The 21,138-nt window shown below is 40.6% G+C and overlaps 1 protein-coding gene across 1 annotated transcript in view; it reads right to left on the reverse strand.

The window, feature by feature from the left end:
* Positions 1-20,110, reverse strand: part of PLXDC2 (plexin domain containing 2) — a 257,231-nt gene extending 237,121 nt beyond the window's left edge. Inside the window, exon 1 of the mRNA XM_027695655.1 lies at positions 19,319-20,110. Within this exon, the coding sequence (XP_027551456.1) occupies positions 19,319-19,427 (109 nt within the window). The 5' untranslated portion in view covers positions 19,428-20,110. The remainder of the gene's footprint in view (positions 1-19,318) is intronic.
* Between the last annotated feature and the right edge of the window lie 1,028 nt (positions 20,111-21,138).

Genomic DNA, 21,138 nt, shown 5'->3' on the forward strand with positions numbered 1-21,138 from the left:
ATATCTTTTAGTAGCACATTCGCTTTTTCCACATCTGTCACATGTTTTTAAGGTCCAGTCTTTCTGCAGTAAGGAGGCAGATAAGTTTTTATTTCAGTTTAGAAGGAGAAATTTTGTCTATCAGTCACCAAATGTGTGAATTTTGACCATGTATTATTTCATGCCTTTTTCATACTCCACCATCTCATAATTATTTTTACAGGAACTTCTAGTCCTCCTCTGACACAAATTAAAAGGAGTTGTCAGTACAACAGCAGAATTTACTGGCATACTCTCATTTTTTATGACAATTCTATTACAAAAATACTAAAAAAGACCAATCCCAAAGCCAGTTTATGAGAATTTCTGTTTGTTTGGAGGGAAACTGCTACTACTTTTTCTTTCACAGTCTTGCCATGTCCATTACAATTCCTCTCTTAGTAACCATTTTCTCTATCTGACCATCCCCTACTACCAGCAGTACGGCATCTGGTAAAACATGGGAAGAAAGCAACAAGTGACCCTGACATTAACTGAGTTGGTTGGAGCATGGTGCTAATAACACCAAGGTTGTGGTTTGATCCCTGTATGGGCCACTCACCTAAGAGTTGGACACGATGATCCTTGTGGGTCCCTTCTAACTCAGAATATTCTATGATTCTAACAAGAAACCTCTATGGGATATAATAACAAATGCCCTTGGGAAGAAAAGTAAAATAAGACCTACCACAAACTGTTTTCACTAAACAGTAAAGTAATAATCTTCCCTTTCTTAAGTCACCTAGATCTTTTAAAAAAATTAATTTAAAAAAAGGTAAAATCATTACATCAGTATATAATTGAAATTTTAAAATTATTGTTTCCAAATGTGTTCTAAAGTCTAATTGCCTGTATTTATTTTCTCCTGAAAAATGAGACATATGACAAAATGTCATGTATCACCAAATTAAAAAGCAGATCCTTTTTCCCAAGAAAACACTGAAAATCAAAGGGTGAAAAGGTGAAAGCTCCTTTTTTTTTTGAATAAATACATTTTCATGATTTAGTCATCTCTAAAAAAAATACATAGAAAAAACATGTTTCTTCCAAAACCATCTGCAAAACAACAACCCACCTATTAAAATACAGATATCAGTTGAGAATGTTTTTGATTTGTATTATCATTACAGAGTGAAAAGGATAGGGAATTTCTTTGCTACAACTGTTGGATAGACTTACAAGAGATCTTTTGGGGTATGTATGTCTTAAAAGGCTCCTCTTTCAACAAAGCACTTTGTATAATTTGCATCAACATCTGTGGGCCTGTTGAGTTCCTTCTTTATTCACATTTCACTAGACCTATAATTAAACCCTCTTAAAATATGCATCACTTCAGGTGTCCTAATGAAGAATCCTGGGGAAGGTGGTAATAGTTTGCTAAGGGCGAGCGACTCCTCTACTTACAACTATTTCTTGCAAGATTCGTTCTCTTCAGCAGACGGAGGGCTGCAGTAAAAGACAGCAACTGAGGGCTGAAGGTCATAAAACTCTCAAGGGCAGGAAATTACATAGGCATATCTGCCAATGAGGTCTATTTATGAAAAGTCATTAGGCATTCCCAATCTCTTCAGTTCCTGCTTCCCCACATAAGAGAACAGTATTTAAAGAGTAGTAAACGCCAATCATCTTGTTTCAATTTAAGTTTATTCCTCTATTTTCTTTTATATGCTAAGCATATAACTCATGCCAAACACAAAATGTATCCACCTGCTACAGAAAAACCAATTAGATATATAAGCAAGTAAGGGATTTTCTCCCTTGAAACTTGATCCTGCAGCCCATGGAGAGTTTTGAAGCAGTAAATACCTAGACAGTATTGATATCACTGATTTGGCTTTTGTTTCAACATGAGGTTTAGCCCCCAGCTCTAACAATCTTTGAAGGCCTCACATTATTATGCCACAGCTGTAAGACTCAGGAAGCAGAATTCACCTGCCTCTCAGGAGCTGTGTCACACGCCAGGTGACCAGACCACACTGTGGACCTGCCTTCCTCCTGGGCTGGAGAGCACTGTGAGCTTCATGTGCCTTCTTCCTCTTAGGCTCTAGACAGCAGCTGTGAGCAGCTGGACCCAGGCTGCTCCAGCAGGGACAGGTATAAACCTTAACAGGGAAATTGTTACTGGAGGCACTGGGGTTTTTGCCAGAGTAAGGAAAGCAAATTTAGACTAACATCTGTAGGTATAGCCGTGCACAATGATCATCAACATGTGAAGTTGCTTGTATAAGGACTTGCAAAGAAAAGTGATGTCCCCATGTAGTCACTTAATTTGAATGCACTATGAGGTACTATCACAAACCATATGAGGTACTAGTAGAAGTGAAAAGTGGAAAAGCAAAAGTAAATTTCAAGAAAATACAATTATTAAATGCTTTCTGCAGTCTATTGATTTATCACTTTGATTAGTACTGAGTATTAAAAAGATGACAAAATACTGAAAACAGTAATTAAGCTAGGATAAAGAGGGTTGTGTTTTCTGAATAGACTACATTCTATCAATAAACAAAAGCAAAACTTGGAGTGGAACATGCTCTTAGAATAGTAAAAGGAATGGTACCTCTGGGAAATAAACACACAAATGTTCAAAATAATATCCTTATTATAAAGACTGTGAAAACCAAAGTAGAAACAGGCAAATAAAGAATGAAAACAAAGAAAATTTACTGTATAACTGATATGCAGCCTTGTCTTTAAATATGACAATACTTACACACATTCATATATACAAATACCTACAGACACCTCTTCTGTCTGTGCATTTATATAAGAGGTTACATACTGAACGTCAAAATGCTTACAACTGAGCACCAATCAAAATGGGTTCATAAGTATTTTCAGTGTATAAATTCACAGTGTCGCACAGCTCCTTCTAAATATTTCTAGTTTACTTTGCATCCTTCCTACACAGCTGTGACATTTTACATGTCTTTAAAAAATATTTAGTGGCAGAAAACAAAGACAACCCAGATCAAAAGATCCTCTTGTACATACATCCCAGTGTTTCCCAGACCAGAAGCTTCCCTCAGGCCAGTGAGAGCTGCAGAGCTGAGCTCTTCAGGAACAGATGAAAACGTTCTTCAAGAAACACATATTCAAATATCCCGTGAGTACAAGGGACTACTGATCAGAAGTCATTCTCTCCCATGACTATTATCTTTTCTATTTTGATTTCAAAGTCTAAATGGCTGAAATTCATTTTGCTCCCAAGTGAATGTCTCTATTAAGCTGCAAAACCTTCGCATTATCTGGCATTATTGAAAGTGAACAGAAAATAAACTCAACCAAACTAAATGGAAAATATAACCTTGTATACTGCACATCTAGAAGTGCTTAAGAAGATTTTGGGCACTTAGTTCCCACTGATGTCAGTGGTAAGATTAAGCACTTGGGGAACTGTACAGGAACAGTTGCAGGACTGCATGGTGTAACTGTAAGTTAATTTCATCTTATTAGGTAGAGTCTCATATTTTCAGTTTTGCTTAGAGCATTCCAAATGTGTTGTGGGCATAGTAAAGCCAGACATTCCAAGCTAAATGGAGCACATGTTTCATTGAAGTTATTAAGCAAAGGATTAGAAAACTTTTAACATATTTTTTCCTACAAATCTGCTCTAAATATTCAGAGAATATCTTTCAGAATTGAGACAATAATTTAACTCAATGACTTGATTAAATTTCCAAACCGGATAATTGTTCTTTAGAAAACTAACCAATGCATCTAATTTATAGCAGATCTTAAAATAAATCATACAGGTCATTAATTTTATATTGCAAAAGGTCTAGATATTAGATTAAATACTCAGTTATATATACTGCACAAGAAAATTAACAGGTCACATTGGCTGCCTTTTCTTCATCATGATTTCTTTGGGAACAACTCTTCAGCCACTTGGCATATCTTTTTCAAGGTAAACTGTGCTGTTGAATAATTTGATGATTCTATTTTTAGACTACAGACTATACAATCTTTCCATCAAGGAAAGAATCTAAAAAGTTATTGTGCTGGACTCCAGATCTTAAAGAATATGGGGTTCTTCAGAGCTTAAATTTTGGAGTACCTCTGCTGCTGGTATATCACAAAGCCAAGCTCAGTCACAATATCAAATCACTTTTTTTGCTGCCTGTGACTATGTAGTGTAATTTAATGAAAGACCAGGTACGTTTTATGTGTAGGCCAGAAGAAATGTTAGGAAGTCACGTACTTTTTCTTCTGTCCTTGCACACTGAGGCAGAGGAACTCATGCTCTTATTGAAAAACATCTGAAGGGAGCATTTGGTAAAAGGTCTCAGTAATGCAACTATCCCTGGTCTATGGCATTTCTCCAGATTTCTCCTCTTGTGAGAAGATTTATATGGCCTTCATTATCTCCTTTACATAGATGCAAGAGGTCCTGAATGTAAGCCCAGAGTCGTCCAGGCCTCCACTTCTCTGCCAAACCGTGGATCTCTGCCTGTTCCACTGGCCTCACGTAACTTCCACTTCTAATTCTTGCTCGTGGTATTTAAGGGAAACTTAAAAAGTAAAAAGTGGAAAAAGAGGAGAACAGAGTTGCAGAAAAGTGTTCAAAAATCTAAAATGGCAAATAAATACAACCCATAACTAAATTAATAACTTCACCCAGAGGCATGGGGGAGGTTGTTTTGGGGGAGGGATTTGGGGTTTTGGGGGGGATTTTTTTGGGGTATCGTTTTTGTTGTTGTGGTTGGTTTGTTGGTTTGGTGGTTTTTTTGTTTCTTTGTTTGTTTGTTTTGGGGTTTTTGTTTGTTTGGTTTGGGTTTTTTTTATTTTTTTTTCTGTAAAGCATATGTTATTATTCCCATGGAAGGAAAAGAGATTCCCTAATTTAAGAGACTGCAGCTCTACTCAGCAGTAAGCTTGAATGGCATCTTACAAAAACAGAGAGAGAAAAAAACCAGTCTTGGATTGCCAAATATTTAAATGGAAGTTAAAGAGCTGTTGGCAGGATGATGGAATTCTGACAGAAATTATAAAGATGCTATCAGTTTGTGTTTTAGTGAATAGTTCTTGTACATTCAACTTAAAGTCTGTAGTTCCATCACTATGAAGGATACAGTGTCTGCTCTGAAGGTTAAACATGAAAATACAAATTAAAACTGTGAGGTTTTTTCTTGTTTCTACACTAAAATTGATATGTGTGATCTTGGCAAGTCATTCAAAACTCCAGTGCTCCATTGGTAAATTGAAAATAAATAATAACAGTTATTAGACATGGCAGTTTTGCGGCTAAATTCATCAGTATTTAAAAACAACTTCAATAAATGGTGATGATGAAACCTATAGCAAAGCTTATAAATAGTTATTTTGAAATTCAAAGCTATCCATTCTAAATCCACAAATGCTAAGTAAAAAATATTACAGCACAAATACCAAGAGATGGGAGGGAGAAAAAGCACATGACATGATTTTAAATCATTAAATGCACATGGGATTTTTCACTGAGTTTGTAGAATGATGGCTATTATTCTTCAAATGCCATTTGGCTGGATAAATAATAAACAGTAAGAATAGATACAGTTCAGTGAATTTCCAACTAATACCTTGGCAGGTGGGTATCAGAATCCTCAAGGGAGTAAGAGCAGAGATGCCTTGTTACTGATAAAAAGAGCAAGTTGAGGGAGATGGGCATCTCTGAATCAGAAACATGTTTTAGGATTGTTGTGAAAGATGAAGACTGGAGCAATTTGCCTCGGCAAACAAAGATAAGTGATCTACCATGTCAGTTAACAAGTTAAGGAAATACAGCCCACAATTGCAGAGGGATGTCCAATGAGAGCAGAACATGTTTGACATTCAGCATCCTATGTTTAATGAAGCCATTACTTTGAGTTATATCTTAGTGTTTTCTGCTGGGATTTACAGTGCCTCAAGGATGGTCAGAGGATACTCTGTCAAGCTGCAAGTTAAACCGCTATTGCCACAGCACAGCTGTAAATATACAGGAAATTACCACAGGGCCAAAAGAACTTAGCCTGTACTTATCTTTATCATCATTATTCAATTCTTTTCCTCTTTCCCCCTCAGAAAAGCATGTTTATAGGAGTGTGGAAACAACTGGACCTTTGAAGAAATACTGAAAACCAGAAGTAACCCACTCTGCCTTCCTGGTCTGTCCTCCCCCCATCCTGTCATGCCTGGCTAAAACAGGTGTTCAGTAATGAAAAAGGAAGCATTGCTCCTGAATGCCTAGAAGCATAGCCCAGCACAGACCCAGACAAAAAGTCTTTTCATTCCTAAGATATTTTTTACAACGAATCCATTGATAAGAGCAGTCACCTGGTAGAGAGATACAGGTTGGGAACCTTTCCTTCCCAGTTTACCTGTCCTATATAATTTAGAGATTTATAACATTTCTTAAACTCAGCAACACAGCTCCTCCTTTCTATGGTTTTCAGGAGTAAAGAATCAGAGAAAGTACTTCTCTTTTTTTTTTTAATAATTACTTTTTTTAATATTGAAAAAGAAACTGAATTAGAATAGCAAGTGAAGCATTTTCCCCTAATGGGACACCGCTTCCCTATAGAGCTTCTGAATATATCTTTTCCTATCTTCACTCTCTGGCTCCCTACAGATTTAAATTACAGAAGAAGAATATCTGTCCTCAAAGTAACCTAGTTACTTAATCCACATGGATGTTTTGATCTCTTTCTTCTAGCCTTCCATACTGAATAGCCTCAAAGAATTAATACGGGTGCTAAAATGTATAGAGTGAACTGAATCAGGCCTTTCATTCCTGCCCAGTAAATATTCTCATAGCTCTTGCAGTCAACCCATGGACTCTGCTGTTCTTGCTTCTCTTTTTTACATTTCAAGAGTCTCAAGCACTCTGAAACCAAATGTACTTCCTTTACCCTTAGAAATAAGTAAATTACACTATCATATATTATAAATAGATAATACAAATAAAAACGTCAGCAATGAAACAGGCAACCAGAACCTTTCAGCCTCCAAATCCCAAATGCCTTCAAATAATATAATCAACAACTTAGGGAAATGTAGTGCATTTTCAGTACCAAGGTAAAAATCATTCCCATTCATTCATTCTCTTCCTGGGAGCATACAAGCCATGCTCACTGCCCGTGGGAAAGCGGTATCAAGCTCTACCATGACCAAAGATCCCACACGGCAATACTTCACATACACTAAGGGTTATTGAGCACAGTACAAAATTAGAGGGAGGGCTTTGTGGGCTAAAGACTTATTTCAAATTGGCCCAAACTGCTCTTATAGGAGTAAACTGTGGCTGTGTTGAAGTATGTGAGGGCAGAATTTAACCTCTTTTTTTTCCCCTAAATTAAATTCTAGATATAAAAGGCCCTATAAACATTTCAGCAACACCTACCAGCATGTTCTAGCACAAGTCAGTGAAGACTTTACATATGCACTTCAAGCACACACTTCAGTCACATTTTTAAGTGCTGTGCCAAATTGAGACTTGCACCTATTTTTCTTTTTATAATGAATTTACATCTTTTCTCTCTTTGCCTTCTCCTACTTTATGGCGAACGTCAAAATGGATTTGAATTCTACTTAAAAGTCTAAAAAAAAATTTCCCTAGATCTCCAAACAATAGATTATTGGAAAAAGAGGGATAACTCTTTTTCAGTTGCAGAGAAGCACTGTAACTGTACCAGCATCAGGATCAGACTCTCAGAAAATTAGAGAGATAGAGTTAAAACTGCAGTGGATTTATGATGATCAATAAAACATAATTGTGGCCATGCAAAAGATAACCAAACACTGGACAATCTCCCTGCCCACAAAGTTTTTAAGTTTCAGTAGGAATGCTGGCTTGGTATGCACCCCCACTAAGCTGTGCCATAAAAGAGCGGAACAGGGATAAAATAATGAAATTCAAATACAGGCATGGGAGGGTCAAAGCTTAAGCTGAAAGAACTGTTTTTATTTTACATCCTACACTAACTATAGCAAACTTCCGCAGTTAAAGCTGGACATAAATTCCTATCCTGAAGACCTTACCTTCAGATTGTTTTCTATACATGCCTAGGGACAAAAATTTGATTCATTACATCACTGGGTCATCCCTTGAAGCTAACAGCAATTTTTCTGCATAAAGAGTAGAACAATAAACCATAAATTTGCATTCAAGAATCAGCATGTAATAAGTGTTTACACTTAAATTTGATGTGAGCCATGTGTGCTTATTGCTTCTCAAGCTCAGGCCACATTTCAGTGCCTTGGAGACAGATCATAAAATCTAAGTGAATATTTAGTTCACACATCTCCTAAACGTGTCTTGCACATCATATAAAAAAAATTCAAAAAAACCCCAATACCCAGCTCTTCAAGAGGAATGAAACATGTATGCATTAGAGGAGAGATTATTACTCTCTGCTTTTATCCACTACAACAATATAGGGAGGCGGAAGTCAGTTTTCCCTGCCTGCTGAAAGATCCTTCTCTCCACAAATCATTTCCAGATTTGCAACAATGCTGCAAAACTTATTGCCACTGTTGCAAATGTTCTGGAGCTTTTGAGTCAACTAAATTCCAAGGTCCAAGATCAGAGAAAAGTCTTAAACATTTACATCTTTTTCAGTCCACTAATCTGAGGCATACCACTTGTATAGATTAATACAGTTAAGGAAACATTTAAGCACAGTTCTAAATAAGGGAAGCTTTCCATAACTGGAGCCTAGAGATGGAACACCAAGTAATCCAAAGCATAAAGCCTGTTTGGGGTTTGGATTTTAATTTTTTTTGGTGGGTCGTTTCCCCACCCCTCACTCCCACATCCCCACCACCCCAATGGTTTTGTTGTTCTTCTTGCTTTCTTGTTTTATTAGGGTATTTTGGTTTGTGTTGGGTTTTTCCCCCACTGGTGGCTCTATTAGAGCTACTATCTAAAGGATAATTTAAATTTCTTTTCAAATTATGGGGGGGAGGGAAACTCATATACTTTGCAAGATAAGAATAACAGCATTTTACAATTTAGCTTTTTTAACTTATCACCATTTCTGCAGAACAAACAAAAACAACCTGATTAAACAGCAGATGCTGAAAAGCACTGGTCTGCTGTTCTATCAGTTCTGTTGTCAGCCAAATACTCTACAGGAAACTTCATCATGATTTATAGCATTGGGGGCAGAGTATTGTACATGGACTGTTTAAATACATGTGTTATAGACCATTTGTCAATAACCTTTCTCCTTAAAAGCTCGTGAAGATACAGTTCCAATAAAAGCTGGCATCATATTTATGCAGCAAAATAATAATATTCTACATCTTGCAATGATCATTTCTGAGGAGGACAAATGTTTTGAACAATCAAAGCATTCTAGTCTGCAGTGCTGCAAACTGATTGCTTTGGAATTCTTCTGACTAGTAATTTCTGAATCTGGATTGTTATTCTTAAAGTTTAATTACAGGAAAAATAATTTTACAGTTTGTGGAACACCATCATTCTCTTCTCTCCAAGAACTCAAGGACAAAACCAAAAAGATTTGGATATAGTCCTTCCAAGTTGTCGAAGTGCTAATCGGCAGAAATCTGACCCAGTATTTGTCTATGCTTCAGACATGCTTGTGTTTAGGAAAGAAACTTATCACACTAGACTATAAAGTGTGGCAGTTTGGGATCTGTTACATAAACAGTTGAGAGACAAACCCCCATCCTGACGCAAGCCTGAGCAAGGAAAGGAACACCAGTAATGGCAGAACCTACAGCAGTCTCAAACTAAGCCTGGTTGTCTCTACACTAATCAGAACCCTCAGTCAGCTCTAATCTGGATTTTTTTCCAGACAGACAGGTTACTTGATCAGAGATCTGACTGTGATTTAAAAGCTGAGATTAGGGAATTCAAGGATAAGAATGCAGAGAGAAATTACACCCCTTAATTTGGTGAAGCGAGGGGAAACACAGAAGATCACTGGGCAATTGCAGAAAAATTCAGCTCTGATTCTGAGACAGAAATGATGAATCTTTAATTTTGGCAAGGTTGTCACTTTTTCAAAACCACCTTCTTATTTGTAAAATTAGGATATTAACTTCTATAAGGTTTTGCAAGAACAAGAATACTAATGAATATAAAGCATATATCTATGATGATTTTGAGAACAACTAAGAAAGCTGTAAAATAAGTGTTTGCAAACAGCAATGGAGAAGTAGAGCATACAACTTGCCTGATGAAAAGTGCTGGGAATCAAAAGTCTGAGGTTGAACATCAGAACACCTAAATAAAGTTAGGAACACAAGCTTGATTCAAGCTTGCAGTACAACACAATGGAATGGCAGAACTGCCAATCCTCAGGCAGGTCAGCTGAGTCAGAGTATAAACCCACCTCCTTTTAAACACCAGACTGCTTTTCAGGATGCATACCTGGTGAGCTCAAGTAGCTGACAAAAGATAATGGCAGTTCCTTTTCTCCATTCAAATGGATGGGTTTACTACAGGAAGAGTCATTTTGCATTTATGCTATTCCAAAAAATGACTCTGAATTGAAACAAAACCAGTGTTACCAACTCTGCAATCATTGTCCATGTAATTGTGCATGAAACAAAACAGGGGGTGAAAAAGCCAAGTATATTAGGTCAAAAAATAAACAGAAAAACAGGCTAAGCAAAACCAGATAAAGACTGACAAGCTTTCAAACAAAGCATACTAAAATTAAAACTTCTTTGCTACTGTAGAAACCCAAACTATTGTCAATGCCCTTGTTACTTCTGTGGCACATTATACTTGGGGCTGCAGCTATTTTACCACATGACTGAAGATTGTGAAAAGGAAGCACATTACTGATGGCCTGTGGTGCATAGGGGCATGGGGAACAGACATTCGTGACTCAACTGCTTCTCATCTCAGGGAAATACTTGCTGACCTACATAGTCCCTTCTTAGCTATGCTGTTCTAAGTAAGAAATTGTTAGGACGACTTACTACTGTTATTATTTCATCTATGCATTGGAAAGATAGAAACGCCTCCAACAGCTTGCAGAGAAGGTTTGGGGAGGATAAATGCATTAACATGAGCCAAACTGGAAAGAATTATGTTTTTACTTAGTGTGATGTTTAATAGAGGAAAGAACACTTTGGTTTTCGGTGGCTGAATGTAAACATGAAAAACTGTGTATTTCCACAGTCTACAATTATACATGTAAATTATTAAGTCTTGCATAATTTGCATAATAAACTAAAAAGCATTGAATTACACATACATTATTAATAAAAACTTTTTTAAAAGAAAATTAATAACAGACATCATAAAAAGTAGAAGGAAACTAGAACTGATGATAATCTATAATGGTGATTCATGCTAATCATTTTATTTGTTTTGAGACCATAACTTAGATCAGTATATATAAGTTTAAATAAGAACCAGTAATAAATTGTGTTGATACTGAGGTCAGGTTTCTGCAATACACCAAATGCTGAACTTCTAGTCCATAAATGCCTTCACCGCAAATAAAACATAAATCTGTTATCTTCACAGCAGCTGCAATCTGGAAAATGTGATCTTTTTTAATTTTGTTGCCTCATGTATATCTTATTAACCAAAAAGCACCTGCATGAGAAATATGCTATAAAGTTAAAAAACCCAAATCCCTAGTTGGATGATCAAGATGGCTGGTTTTTTTCAGCTATTCTCTCCTTTCCTGTCATTAAATTAAAGTAAGGTTTCTACAAGATAAAATGGCCTGGTCTTACAGGGCTTGCATAGCCAAATTTTCAACACTGATAAGTCTCAATTAGAGGTGACTAAAAAGTTAATCTTCCATCCTAGTCAAAATTTTGATCTTATTCAGATTAAAAATGAGTAGCCAATGTTTGCTGTAGGGTATTAAATGAAAAATATGTATAGGTACACACACATAAACTTCAAAACAATGTTATGTTTATACATAATATAGCAATTCTAATCTAAAAGTCCAAATGAAAAATTTGAAATGAGATATTTTATCATCAAAACAAGGAACTCAAAATTACTTGTTTTGACACTTCCAAGTTGAAATATTTGACAAGAGTATGTCAAGTTTGACATAATTTTCCAATTATAACTAGTTCTTTCTTTGCACATTTTTTGACTAAACCAATATAACACCTGGTATTATTAAATAGAATTCAGGTATTCTACTTATCCAGAGTTTTTATGTTGTTCTAAGAGGATTTTTAATGCTCAGTGGTTTTGAAATACTACATTCATTCTCCTTATAATTTTATTTTCACTTTCTCTACCTCTTATAAAATGTAGTCATTTCTGTTTCTTTTTCCCTCTTTTTTAAATCTCGCTTGACTAACAAGAGCAGGTCTGATCCACCTGACCTACAGAATTGTCACGTCCACTACCAAAACAATGCAAGTGAGGAGGAAGCAATCTCTGAAGCAGGCAGGAAGGGCAAGAAGGAGAGGAAGGATGAGGCAGAAGAGGATGGGCCTAGGAACTCTGAAACCTGGCCTGCCACAAAGAAGCTCCTTACAGGAAGCCTTGGGTTTCTATCCCTGGGTGACTGAGGTTGAACTGCAAATACATGCTGCTTGGCTTGCAAATTCAAAAGGAGAGTCATACAGACCCACACAGGAAAGCAAAAACATGCAGCTGGAGAATATCATGGAGCAGCTTATGCTGGCTCCCAGTTCTCTATGGAGGCCAAGATAGCATTTTCCAATGGATTTTTAGTTCAGCTGCTGACTAATAGAAGAAGAATCTGCATAGTGATGAACACTCTTTAACATTTCATCCTTCAGAAAACACTGAATTTACAATGGATGATACTCGCCTTTTACAATCAGCCTAGTAGCAACTTGTATGAAAAGAAAAGCTGCAATTATTCAGCACAGATGCAGTTTGCACATTATGACCAAAGAAGAAAAAAAAAAGGTAATACTTGAATAGAAGGAAAAATTAAATACACCTCAAAGTGCTGGATAACCACAGCATCCTATTCTGCTACTAAACACAGCTGAAATTTCTGAGGGAATCTGCCCTATGACAGCAGTTAAGGAAAGCTGCAGTAAATACTACAAATGGCTTTTCATCTCTGTAACATTAAGCAGCCCTTTGACACAGTTCAATTACATCTCTAAAGCAAAGGACCCAAGATCCTAGTATCAACTGTGACACAACATATATTTGAAACATTGCCAGAGATAGGTTAAATGGAAAGGTTTATATATTCCCTTTATGGAACTCTCCCTATTCAAATCAAGGATTTCTCACGCAATAAAATAACATGGGATAAGTGATGTTTGCTAAAGACCAAAAAAGTCACCATGAGAATACCTTAAAAAAAAAAAAAAACTGCTTGTAATGGAAGCTAGGCAGTGTTCACATTAAAAGGTGAAAGTTCTAAACAAGTAAGAACAAAATCTAATTTTAAAAGCCTTATGCCATAAGAACGCTAACTAAAGCAGCACTTTTAAATGTCTTTACCTTGTCTGCAGCTACAGAATAGTGTGTAAAAAATCACATTAAAGCCACATATATCATTGAGAAATGAGAGACACAGGCCTCAAGCTAAGAGAGCGCTGGAATTCATACTTGTATTTTATCCAGCTGCAGAGTTCGAGGTGAACCCCTGTGTACTTAAAACTATCCACACAGAATAATTCCAGATAGATGGGTGAGACCTTGAAAGGTCACACTGTCCAGCCGTTTGCTCCAAGGCAGGAACAGCTGCCTCTTTGGATAGAATGACATTTTGGACATATGTTTATCTAACCTATTTCAGTGATGAAGACTACTCACAGATAATCTGCTCCCCTAGCCTTATCGTTTAAAGTCTGCCTTGCTGCAATTTCAGTCATTAGTTGCTGCTGAGGATAAGTTATTCCCTCCTCTGTGGAAGTCTCTTACACACTTTAAGATTGTTACTATGTCATCTCTTACTTTTAGTCTCTAGAGCACTGTTCCTTTCTTCTTTCCTTCACACAACAGTCCTCAACTAGTCCACATATTTCTTAAATGCTTTGCTCGAAACTGAAGGGAATATTCCTGTTGGGATCTTACCACTGTTGAGTAAAGCACATGCATCATTCTTGTGATGTCTTGCCTTGTATCTATCTTCATATTAATCCTTACATTTCTCTTGATGTATCACCCCAAGAAGATATTTTCTGCGCTTGAAATTGTGTGTTCAATTCAAGTACCATGTCTGACCCCGAACTTGGCCTCAGAACCTGCTCCATTTTCCTGTTTCAGAAGGTTGGGCCAAATCCAACTTGGAAATACGCTCTGACACTGTCTTTTGGTTGAAGGAGATGAACATGTTACACAAGCTCTTTCAAACCCAGAATTTACAGATACTTAGTGCAACTGATTGCTCAATGTTGACAGCAAGGAGCGCTAACTGAAGCTATGTTTATTGGTTGGATGAAAAAAAAGAAAAGAGGAGAAAGCGGAGGAAGTGTTCCATGATGAGACACAGCACTCGGCACTCACAAACATTACTTCAGGGCAATGTTTTATGCTCATTTGTGAGAAGCCACAAACAAAAACAAACCCCACATACACTTAGCATGACCTCTCTGCATACTTCTCCGTAGAAAGAAAACTCATAGGTTCTTCCAGTTTCTGCTGTGATTATGCAATTCTCCAATTTAGGAAGTATGGCATCTGCCAATTGCAGTGCATTAATACTCCCAGTTCAACCCTCATCAAACCTAATAGTTGGATATAATTCCACACGGCTGGCAAGCTTGCAACATCATAAATGCTCCCATCAAATTTTTCCCCTCTGTAGAGCGCCGCCAGCAGAGGCTTACCTTAACCACTGCTGCCTTAAATTCCTTTAGTATTCATTTTTCTTAAGAAGCATGAACCACACCGGGAATTCAAAATACCAGTGACCCCAGCTGTGTTCTCAGTCTAAGAGACTGCAGCCTTGATAAGTTTTGAAACTGGGGCTGCTACAGAGTTTTCTTTTTCTCCAGTGCTTTCAAGGTTACAAGCAGCAGAACTGCTCAGTACTTCAGACAGTCCAATGAAACCACAGTGACTTTTATAAAAAGCAGGGTCAAATTATGCCTTTAATAAGAAATTTTTGTCTCCTTTGTGGAAAAAAATCCAGTAGGATTCAACAGAGCATGTTTCTTGTGTGATAGTTGTCTTTGGCATAATTCAAAGCAAAGCAACCTTTCAGGCATTGCTGCACAGCAGTCCTGCAGGAAACAAGATTCAGGTCTAAACCTCCATCTCCTAAACTCTGTGCAGGTGTAGGGACCTGCAGCACTGCTCCACCAAAAATCTGCCAAAAAAGTCCTTAATGAAAAATGTTAAGGTCTGTCACTATTTTCCTCAGGGGGTCTCTCATCACCTTACACTATGCATTTCTTCATCTGCCTCCTTCATGGTCTGAGGATTCTCTTCCTCAAAAGGAAACAGCTCTCCTGAACTGCATTTTTTTAGAGGAAACTGGTATTCAGCAAGGCAGTAGGTGTTGCCACAAAATTTTGCTCTAAATGGCCTGTATGCACGGCTAGTAAATTGTTGACTAGAAACAAAGAACTTTTCAGATTATAAAGACCTTTTCCTCATTTACTACATTTGTTTACAGTGTAGAGAGCTAGTTCCCCTATTATTTATCATCAACTCCCAGTTAAGTGTCAGACAAAACCTAGCATCTGAGTCAAGTATTTCCTGGGTTTTAAGTGCCTGCATGAGGATGTAAACTCTGAAGAGGAATATTTACAGCCAAACAAAACACTGTTTTCCCCAAGGGAATTTTAAACCCTGAATGAACTATGAGTATTGATCTTACTCTAAATCTGTGGAAATGAGTTTCTGTAAAACTGAATTAAAGACCTTATTATAGTCTTAATTTACCCACTATTTACCAACAATATTTCCAACCACTCTTTCAGAGGAAATGACAATGACAAAACCCACAAAAACAAAAAAGGAAGAACCAGGAAGAAAGTTAAAAAAAAAAAGATGACTTCTTTAGAAGGAATCCTTAGTAAAATATATATGATATGCAAATAGGATTTGCTCTCAAGTGTCACTAGGATTCTCTAACCCAATTGTCCCTATTTACATATCAGGCAGAGAAAAAAAAAATACGAACACAAACAGAAAAACACCTGATATACATGTTGTCTAATACCGTATTTCTTTTGATACTTCTAAGATAAAAAGCTACGATAAAAGCTGAGGGTCCTAATGTGTAATGGTGAAAGTTTGGTTTCAGTTTTTGGGTTTTTTTTTAAACAGAGTAGAGCTCAGGCAATATACAAAATGTTACTATTTCAGCAGTAGGTAAATGCTAGATAAACACACCTTAATAGCAGTTTATCCAATAAAAATAATTCTACCCCCATCTGAATGCTGATGCCTGGAGACAGCAGCAGTCCAATTAATATAAATTATATGAGGATTCTGGAACATGCTTTGACAGAATAAAAATTACAATAACAGCCTCCTAATTCTGACTGATGACATTTGCAAAAGAATGTAACACTTTCAAGACTTCTTGTGGCAACACTTCAACAGCGAGCCCTCAGTTGTACAACTGGAAGCCTTAATTACGGTGTGAGCTTTCAAAGGTCTGCTTCACCTCACTAAATTCATGTCATATTCAGTTTTACTACTGTAAAACACAACACACACGCACAAACCTTGTGTCTAAGAACCTCTATTCTGGATTTATAGTATTTTTATCAACAAAAGTGAAGTTCTGCCCGGGCCCAGGGGAGGATGCATGGATGGATGGATGGAGGGATGGATGACGGACGGCTGGCTCCTGGAGAGGAGCCGCAGCCCGCGCGGCGGCCGCTGCGCCCTCTGGCGGGGACGGCACCGCTCCGTCCACTGCAGCCTCGCACCCTGGTCACAAAAATTTGGGTTTTAAAAACCCCCCGAGACAGCCAGCATGCCTAGAAAATTATTGCACTTGAATTGGTCCGACTCGATTTTTACTCAGCAAGGTAAATCTGAAGAGCTGGCAAAAAAAGGCCTTTGTATTATTTTTTCCATCTGTGTTGAAATCAGAACATATCCCTTTGGTAGCATCCTCAGAAATCCTCCATGGCTCCAGCTCTGCCCAGGCTTACTAAATGTTTCCATTTCTTGATATTGTTATTCCATTCATTTTCAATAAGGTGTTTCGTTACTGAGTATTTGTAGAATACGTCAAAACCAGCTTCCCATTAAGAATTTGCAGCTACTTCAAACATTTATTCTTTAATTCTTTAAAGGTTTTATCTGAGCTGATCTAAAGGGATACAGTAGGTGCTAAATACAGTAAAACTTTGAAACATTACTTTTTATTTTGACTCATGGGACCTGAAGTTGAATTTCTGGTTTTACATAATTAACCTCTTCTCACTGATTAGACACAATCTCTCACTGCATTCTTTTATCCAAAGAGCAGCAGTATTACAAACAAACAAACAACAACAAAAAAGGAAGTAAAACCCTAATTCTGTAAATGACATTTAATTATTACTATCGTAATTTAGATTTTTTTAAGCAAGAGGAACAGAAAAGATGCCCAAGTTATAAACATCTGGCTGTCAAAACTAACATCAGGTTGCCCATCTTCCAAGTGGAAGAAAACAATTGCTTGGCATATTTTCTTCAGACTGGATTAAATATCAGAATAGTATTTGCCTGATTATAAACTCCTTCATACTTTATAGCCCATTCAGGAAGATATAAGACACTACTAAATGATTTATGGATAAGCAATCCATTGGTATACCTTCCATTTAGCACCTCCTGGTGCAGACATAATACAGCTTAATAGCCTAAATCAGTGATGTGCAGCATTTATTTGTCCACTGATAAATTTTATTTGACCTAGTCAGTACTAACATCTTATTGTCTGGATACACTGGCTGGAAGATAATAAACTTTGTGAGCTCAGTCCACAACATAGTAATTCTCTTTTTCTAATCTCACCCCACACTTTTTTCCTTTATAACTAATGTTAACAAATACCAAGATTTGTTGGCTACAGCTCACGGCGTTTGCAGCAGTACATGAAAAGTCTCCTCCTGGTTTTTCCCTTTGGCCCCAAGTGACATGTGAGCCCCAGCAACCTGCTGAGCTACCTTGTCATTTAACAATTCCAAAACTCAGTGGTAGGCCCCTGGCTAGGAAAATCCTGCTCTGTCTAGCACATAATCTCACTGGTTATTTAAAAAAACTACCCAGTCTCTCTTGTTCGGGTCAGTTACGCTGTGACCACTAAACTTTTCACCTCTGTATCAAACCTTTAAGAAAAGGAAGAAGGGGCAGTTCTATTGCACCAGGGAAGCAAGTAGGCGTGCTTCATCTGATAATAATCTGGCTGGTGTTTCAAATATACAGGCAGAGCTTTTGGAAATACCTGTAAACAAGAAGCTTCTGCAGGCAAGGTCCCCTGACACACAAAACCCACTACTTTTCTCACTATCTGCAAGTGCTATCTGCCAAGGTTTCCTTTAGCAGCTTTCTCCTCCACAGCACAGGAATGCAGGATACAGAAGGCTTTAGTGATCAAAAGGGACCTCCATGCTGAGGGAAACAGCGGCCCAAGAGAAAGCACTACAGGTGCTGTGTGTCACGCATTAACAGGTGTTTCAGAGAAGGACTGACAAGAGGACCCCAATACTTCACAAGCACACTTAGTCAACAGAGCGAGCTTCTCGCTCCTAAAGAACAGATCACGTAACCCCGGGGGACTTCTTCCATTATCCTGCTCCTTCTCTCAACGCCCGGTTTCCAGGGAAGGCTGCAAGCTACTGACTTCCGCGGGGGAGGAGAGTGCCCGCTAGCTCTTCCAAGCAGAATCTGCAGGGAAACTTTGCCTGCCCTCCACGGCTCGCTGCCGGGAGAGCAGGGGGGCCCCGCCGCGGAAGGGAGGCGGGGGAGGCTGTCGGGGCACCCCAGAGCTCCCGGGGACGCCGGTGTCTCCGTCCCTCCCTTCCCGGCGCTTAAGCGGAGCCCCTCGCGTCTCGCAGAGGGCTGGGAAGGAGGCTCCGGGAACACCGCGGAGGGGCTGGGGAGGGGAACAGCACCGGCTCCCGGTGATCGCGGGGCAGATCCATTAAAGGAGGAAAGTCCCGAATCCCGTTAAAATAAAAACTGAAGTCATGGAGAGCTCTTTCCGGAGAAGCCCAGGGTAGGGAAAAGTGAGAAGCCGGGACCCCGGGCCTCCCTCAGGAAGAGGGGGAGCCAGCCTCCGAACGGCGTTTGCTCTCTCCGGGTGCGCGGCCCGTGGAGCTGCCAGCTTAGCCCACACCGCGGGATGCTCCGAAGGCGGCCCGGCCCCCCGAGCCGACCCGATCCCGGCCCGGCCGCACTGCCCCGGGCCGGCCCCGCCCGGCAGGTACCGGCTTCGCTTACCGCGGCTCTGCCTCGGTGTCTCCCCGCCGGAGAGCTGGCAGCGCTCGCTCAGGCACTGGAAAAGTAATAGAAATCCAGCAGCTAGTTTGCTCCTCCGCAGCCTCGCCATAGCACGGAGCCTGCCGAGTCAACTCTCCGGGTGCGGGGTGCGCTCCGCTCCTCGTCGGTGGTGGGGAAGTCTGGGGGGCGGCGGAAAGCAGCCCTAGCAGGCGCCGAACCGCCCTGTCCTCGGAGCAGCGCTCATGCAGTGGGGCGGCAGGGGCGAGCCGCCGGGGCTGAAGGCGCTGGACCGGGTCTGGGGGGCGGTGGAAGGGGGGGACTCCGTCCCCCTAACTTGCACGGCCGCGCCGCTCTCAGTCCAGCGGCATCACCGCTAGGGAAAACAAGCCCAGCCTCGGCTGCAAAGTGCCAAACTCTTCCCTCCTCGCAGCCTGCTGATAGATTTTAGGAGAGCCACTGAGATCCTCCCTTCCTGGCTTGCCCCCACCCAGCTCCCTTCCCCCGCAGGGTGAGGCAGGGTGCCTGAGGGACGGAGCCTCTCCTCTGTATACCGCTACCGAAAAAAACCCTCCGAGGGAAACGAGCGACGAAGCGTTCCAGCCAGAGCCAGTGGATCAGCCCTGAGCCCGGGAGGGAGCAGCACCCGGAGGGCGGGCGGATGCGCCGCGGGAGAGGATGCGCGGGCGGCGGGGAGGCAGGCGGAGGACGGACGAACAAGTTCTCCTTCTCTTTCAGGGCGGTTTTGGCGGCCGGCGGTGCTATGCGGGGCCGAGGGCAGCCGCGTGGGGCGGGCGCTCCCCCGGCCCGCTCCGCGCCCCCCGCCGCCGTGCGCGCCCACGCTGCTGCCGCCGCCGCGCCAGTGCGGGCAGGGGGCTCGCCCGGGGCCGGGTCCCGGCCGCCCCGTCGCTCTGCCTCCCGCCCCCTCCGCACGGCGCGGTGGGGCGCAGGCGCCGGGACTCCGCTGTCTCGCCGCTGGCGGCCGAGCAGCGCTCAGGCAGCAGCACAGCGGGATGCGCCGGCCGCGCTCCGCACGGAGGTCCCGGGAGGCTCTGCCTGCCCGGCACCTGGCACAGCGCGGCTCCTCGAGCCTCCGGTGCACGACGTGGGGCTGGGGCCGGCGGCGCTGTGCGGTGTGTGAGGGGGAATGGGGGCGGGCGGCATGGAAAGCCCCTTGGGACGGAGAGAGCCTGGCCCAACGCCGCCTGTTTGTTCAAAAGTTGCGTCCAACAAAAATGAACGTGTGAACATGCGGACGACAACTGCAATAACACACAAAGCCTCCAACCCCGTTCCCTGTTCCCCCTCTTCCCCTAAATTGTCCCTGTGCTTTCGGGGAAAGCAGCCTCCCCTCTACATCCATCCCCCCCGCCCCCTCCTCCCACCCTGTAATTTTCTTTTTCTCTTCGCAAACCGAGGAGTTGTTTATGTACACTCTTCACATCAAAAGTGCAATGACTTTTCAGGAGTTTTACCCTGAAAAAAAAAATTACCTACATGCTTAATTAAACGCACCATGAATAATCCCATCCCCTACATTAATCTGTGAACAACGGCGCGGAGACAGAAGCGAGCAGAGGGCACATCAGTCAAACCCAGACAAGCGAAAGGGGCACCGGGGACCGGGCGGCGGCTTTTTACCAGTTCAGCAAACTGTGGCGCTGGTAATCAGCTGAGCAACCATGTAGAGAACCATGAATGCACCAGCTTCTCAGCACTTGCTACAAAATAATTAAATTAATTAGATGACAATTAAATTAATCAAATAAATAGGTCTACAGAATGTCAAACATAGCAGATAACTAGTACTTAATCACAAAAGA

This window comes from Neopelma chrysocephalum, unplaced genomic scaffold (genome assembly GCF_003984885.1).
Source record: "Neopelma chrysocephalum unplaced genomic scaffold, ASM398488v2 Primary Assembly neopelma1_102, whole genome shotgun sequence".
NCBI classification, from domain to species: Eukaryota; Metazoa; Chordata; class Aves; order Passeriformes; family Pipridae; genus Neopelma; species Neopelma chrysocephalum.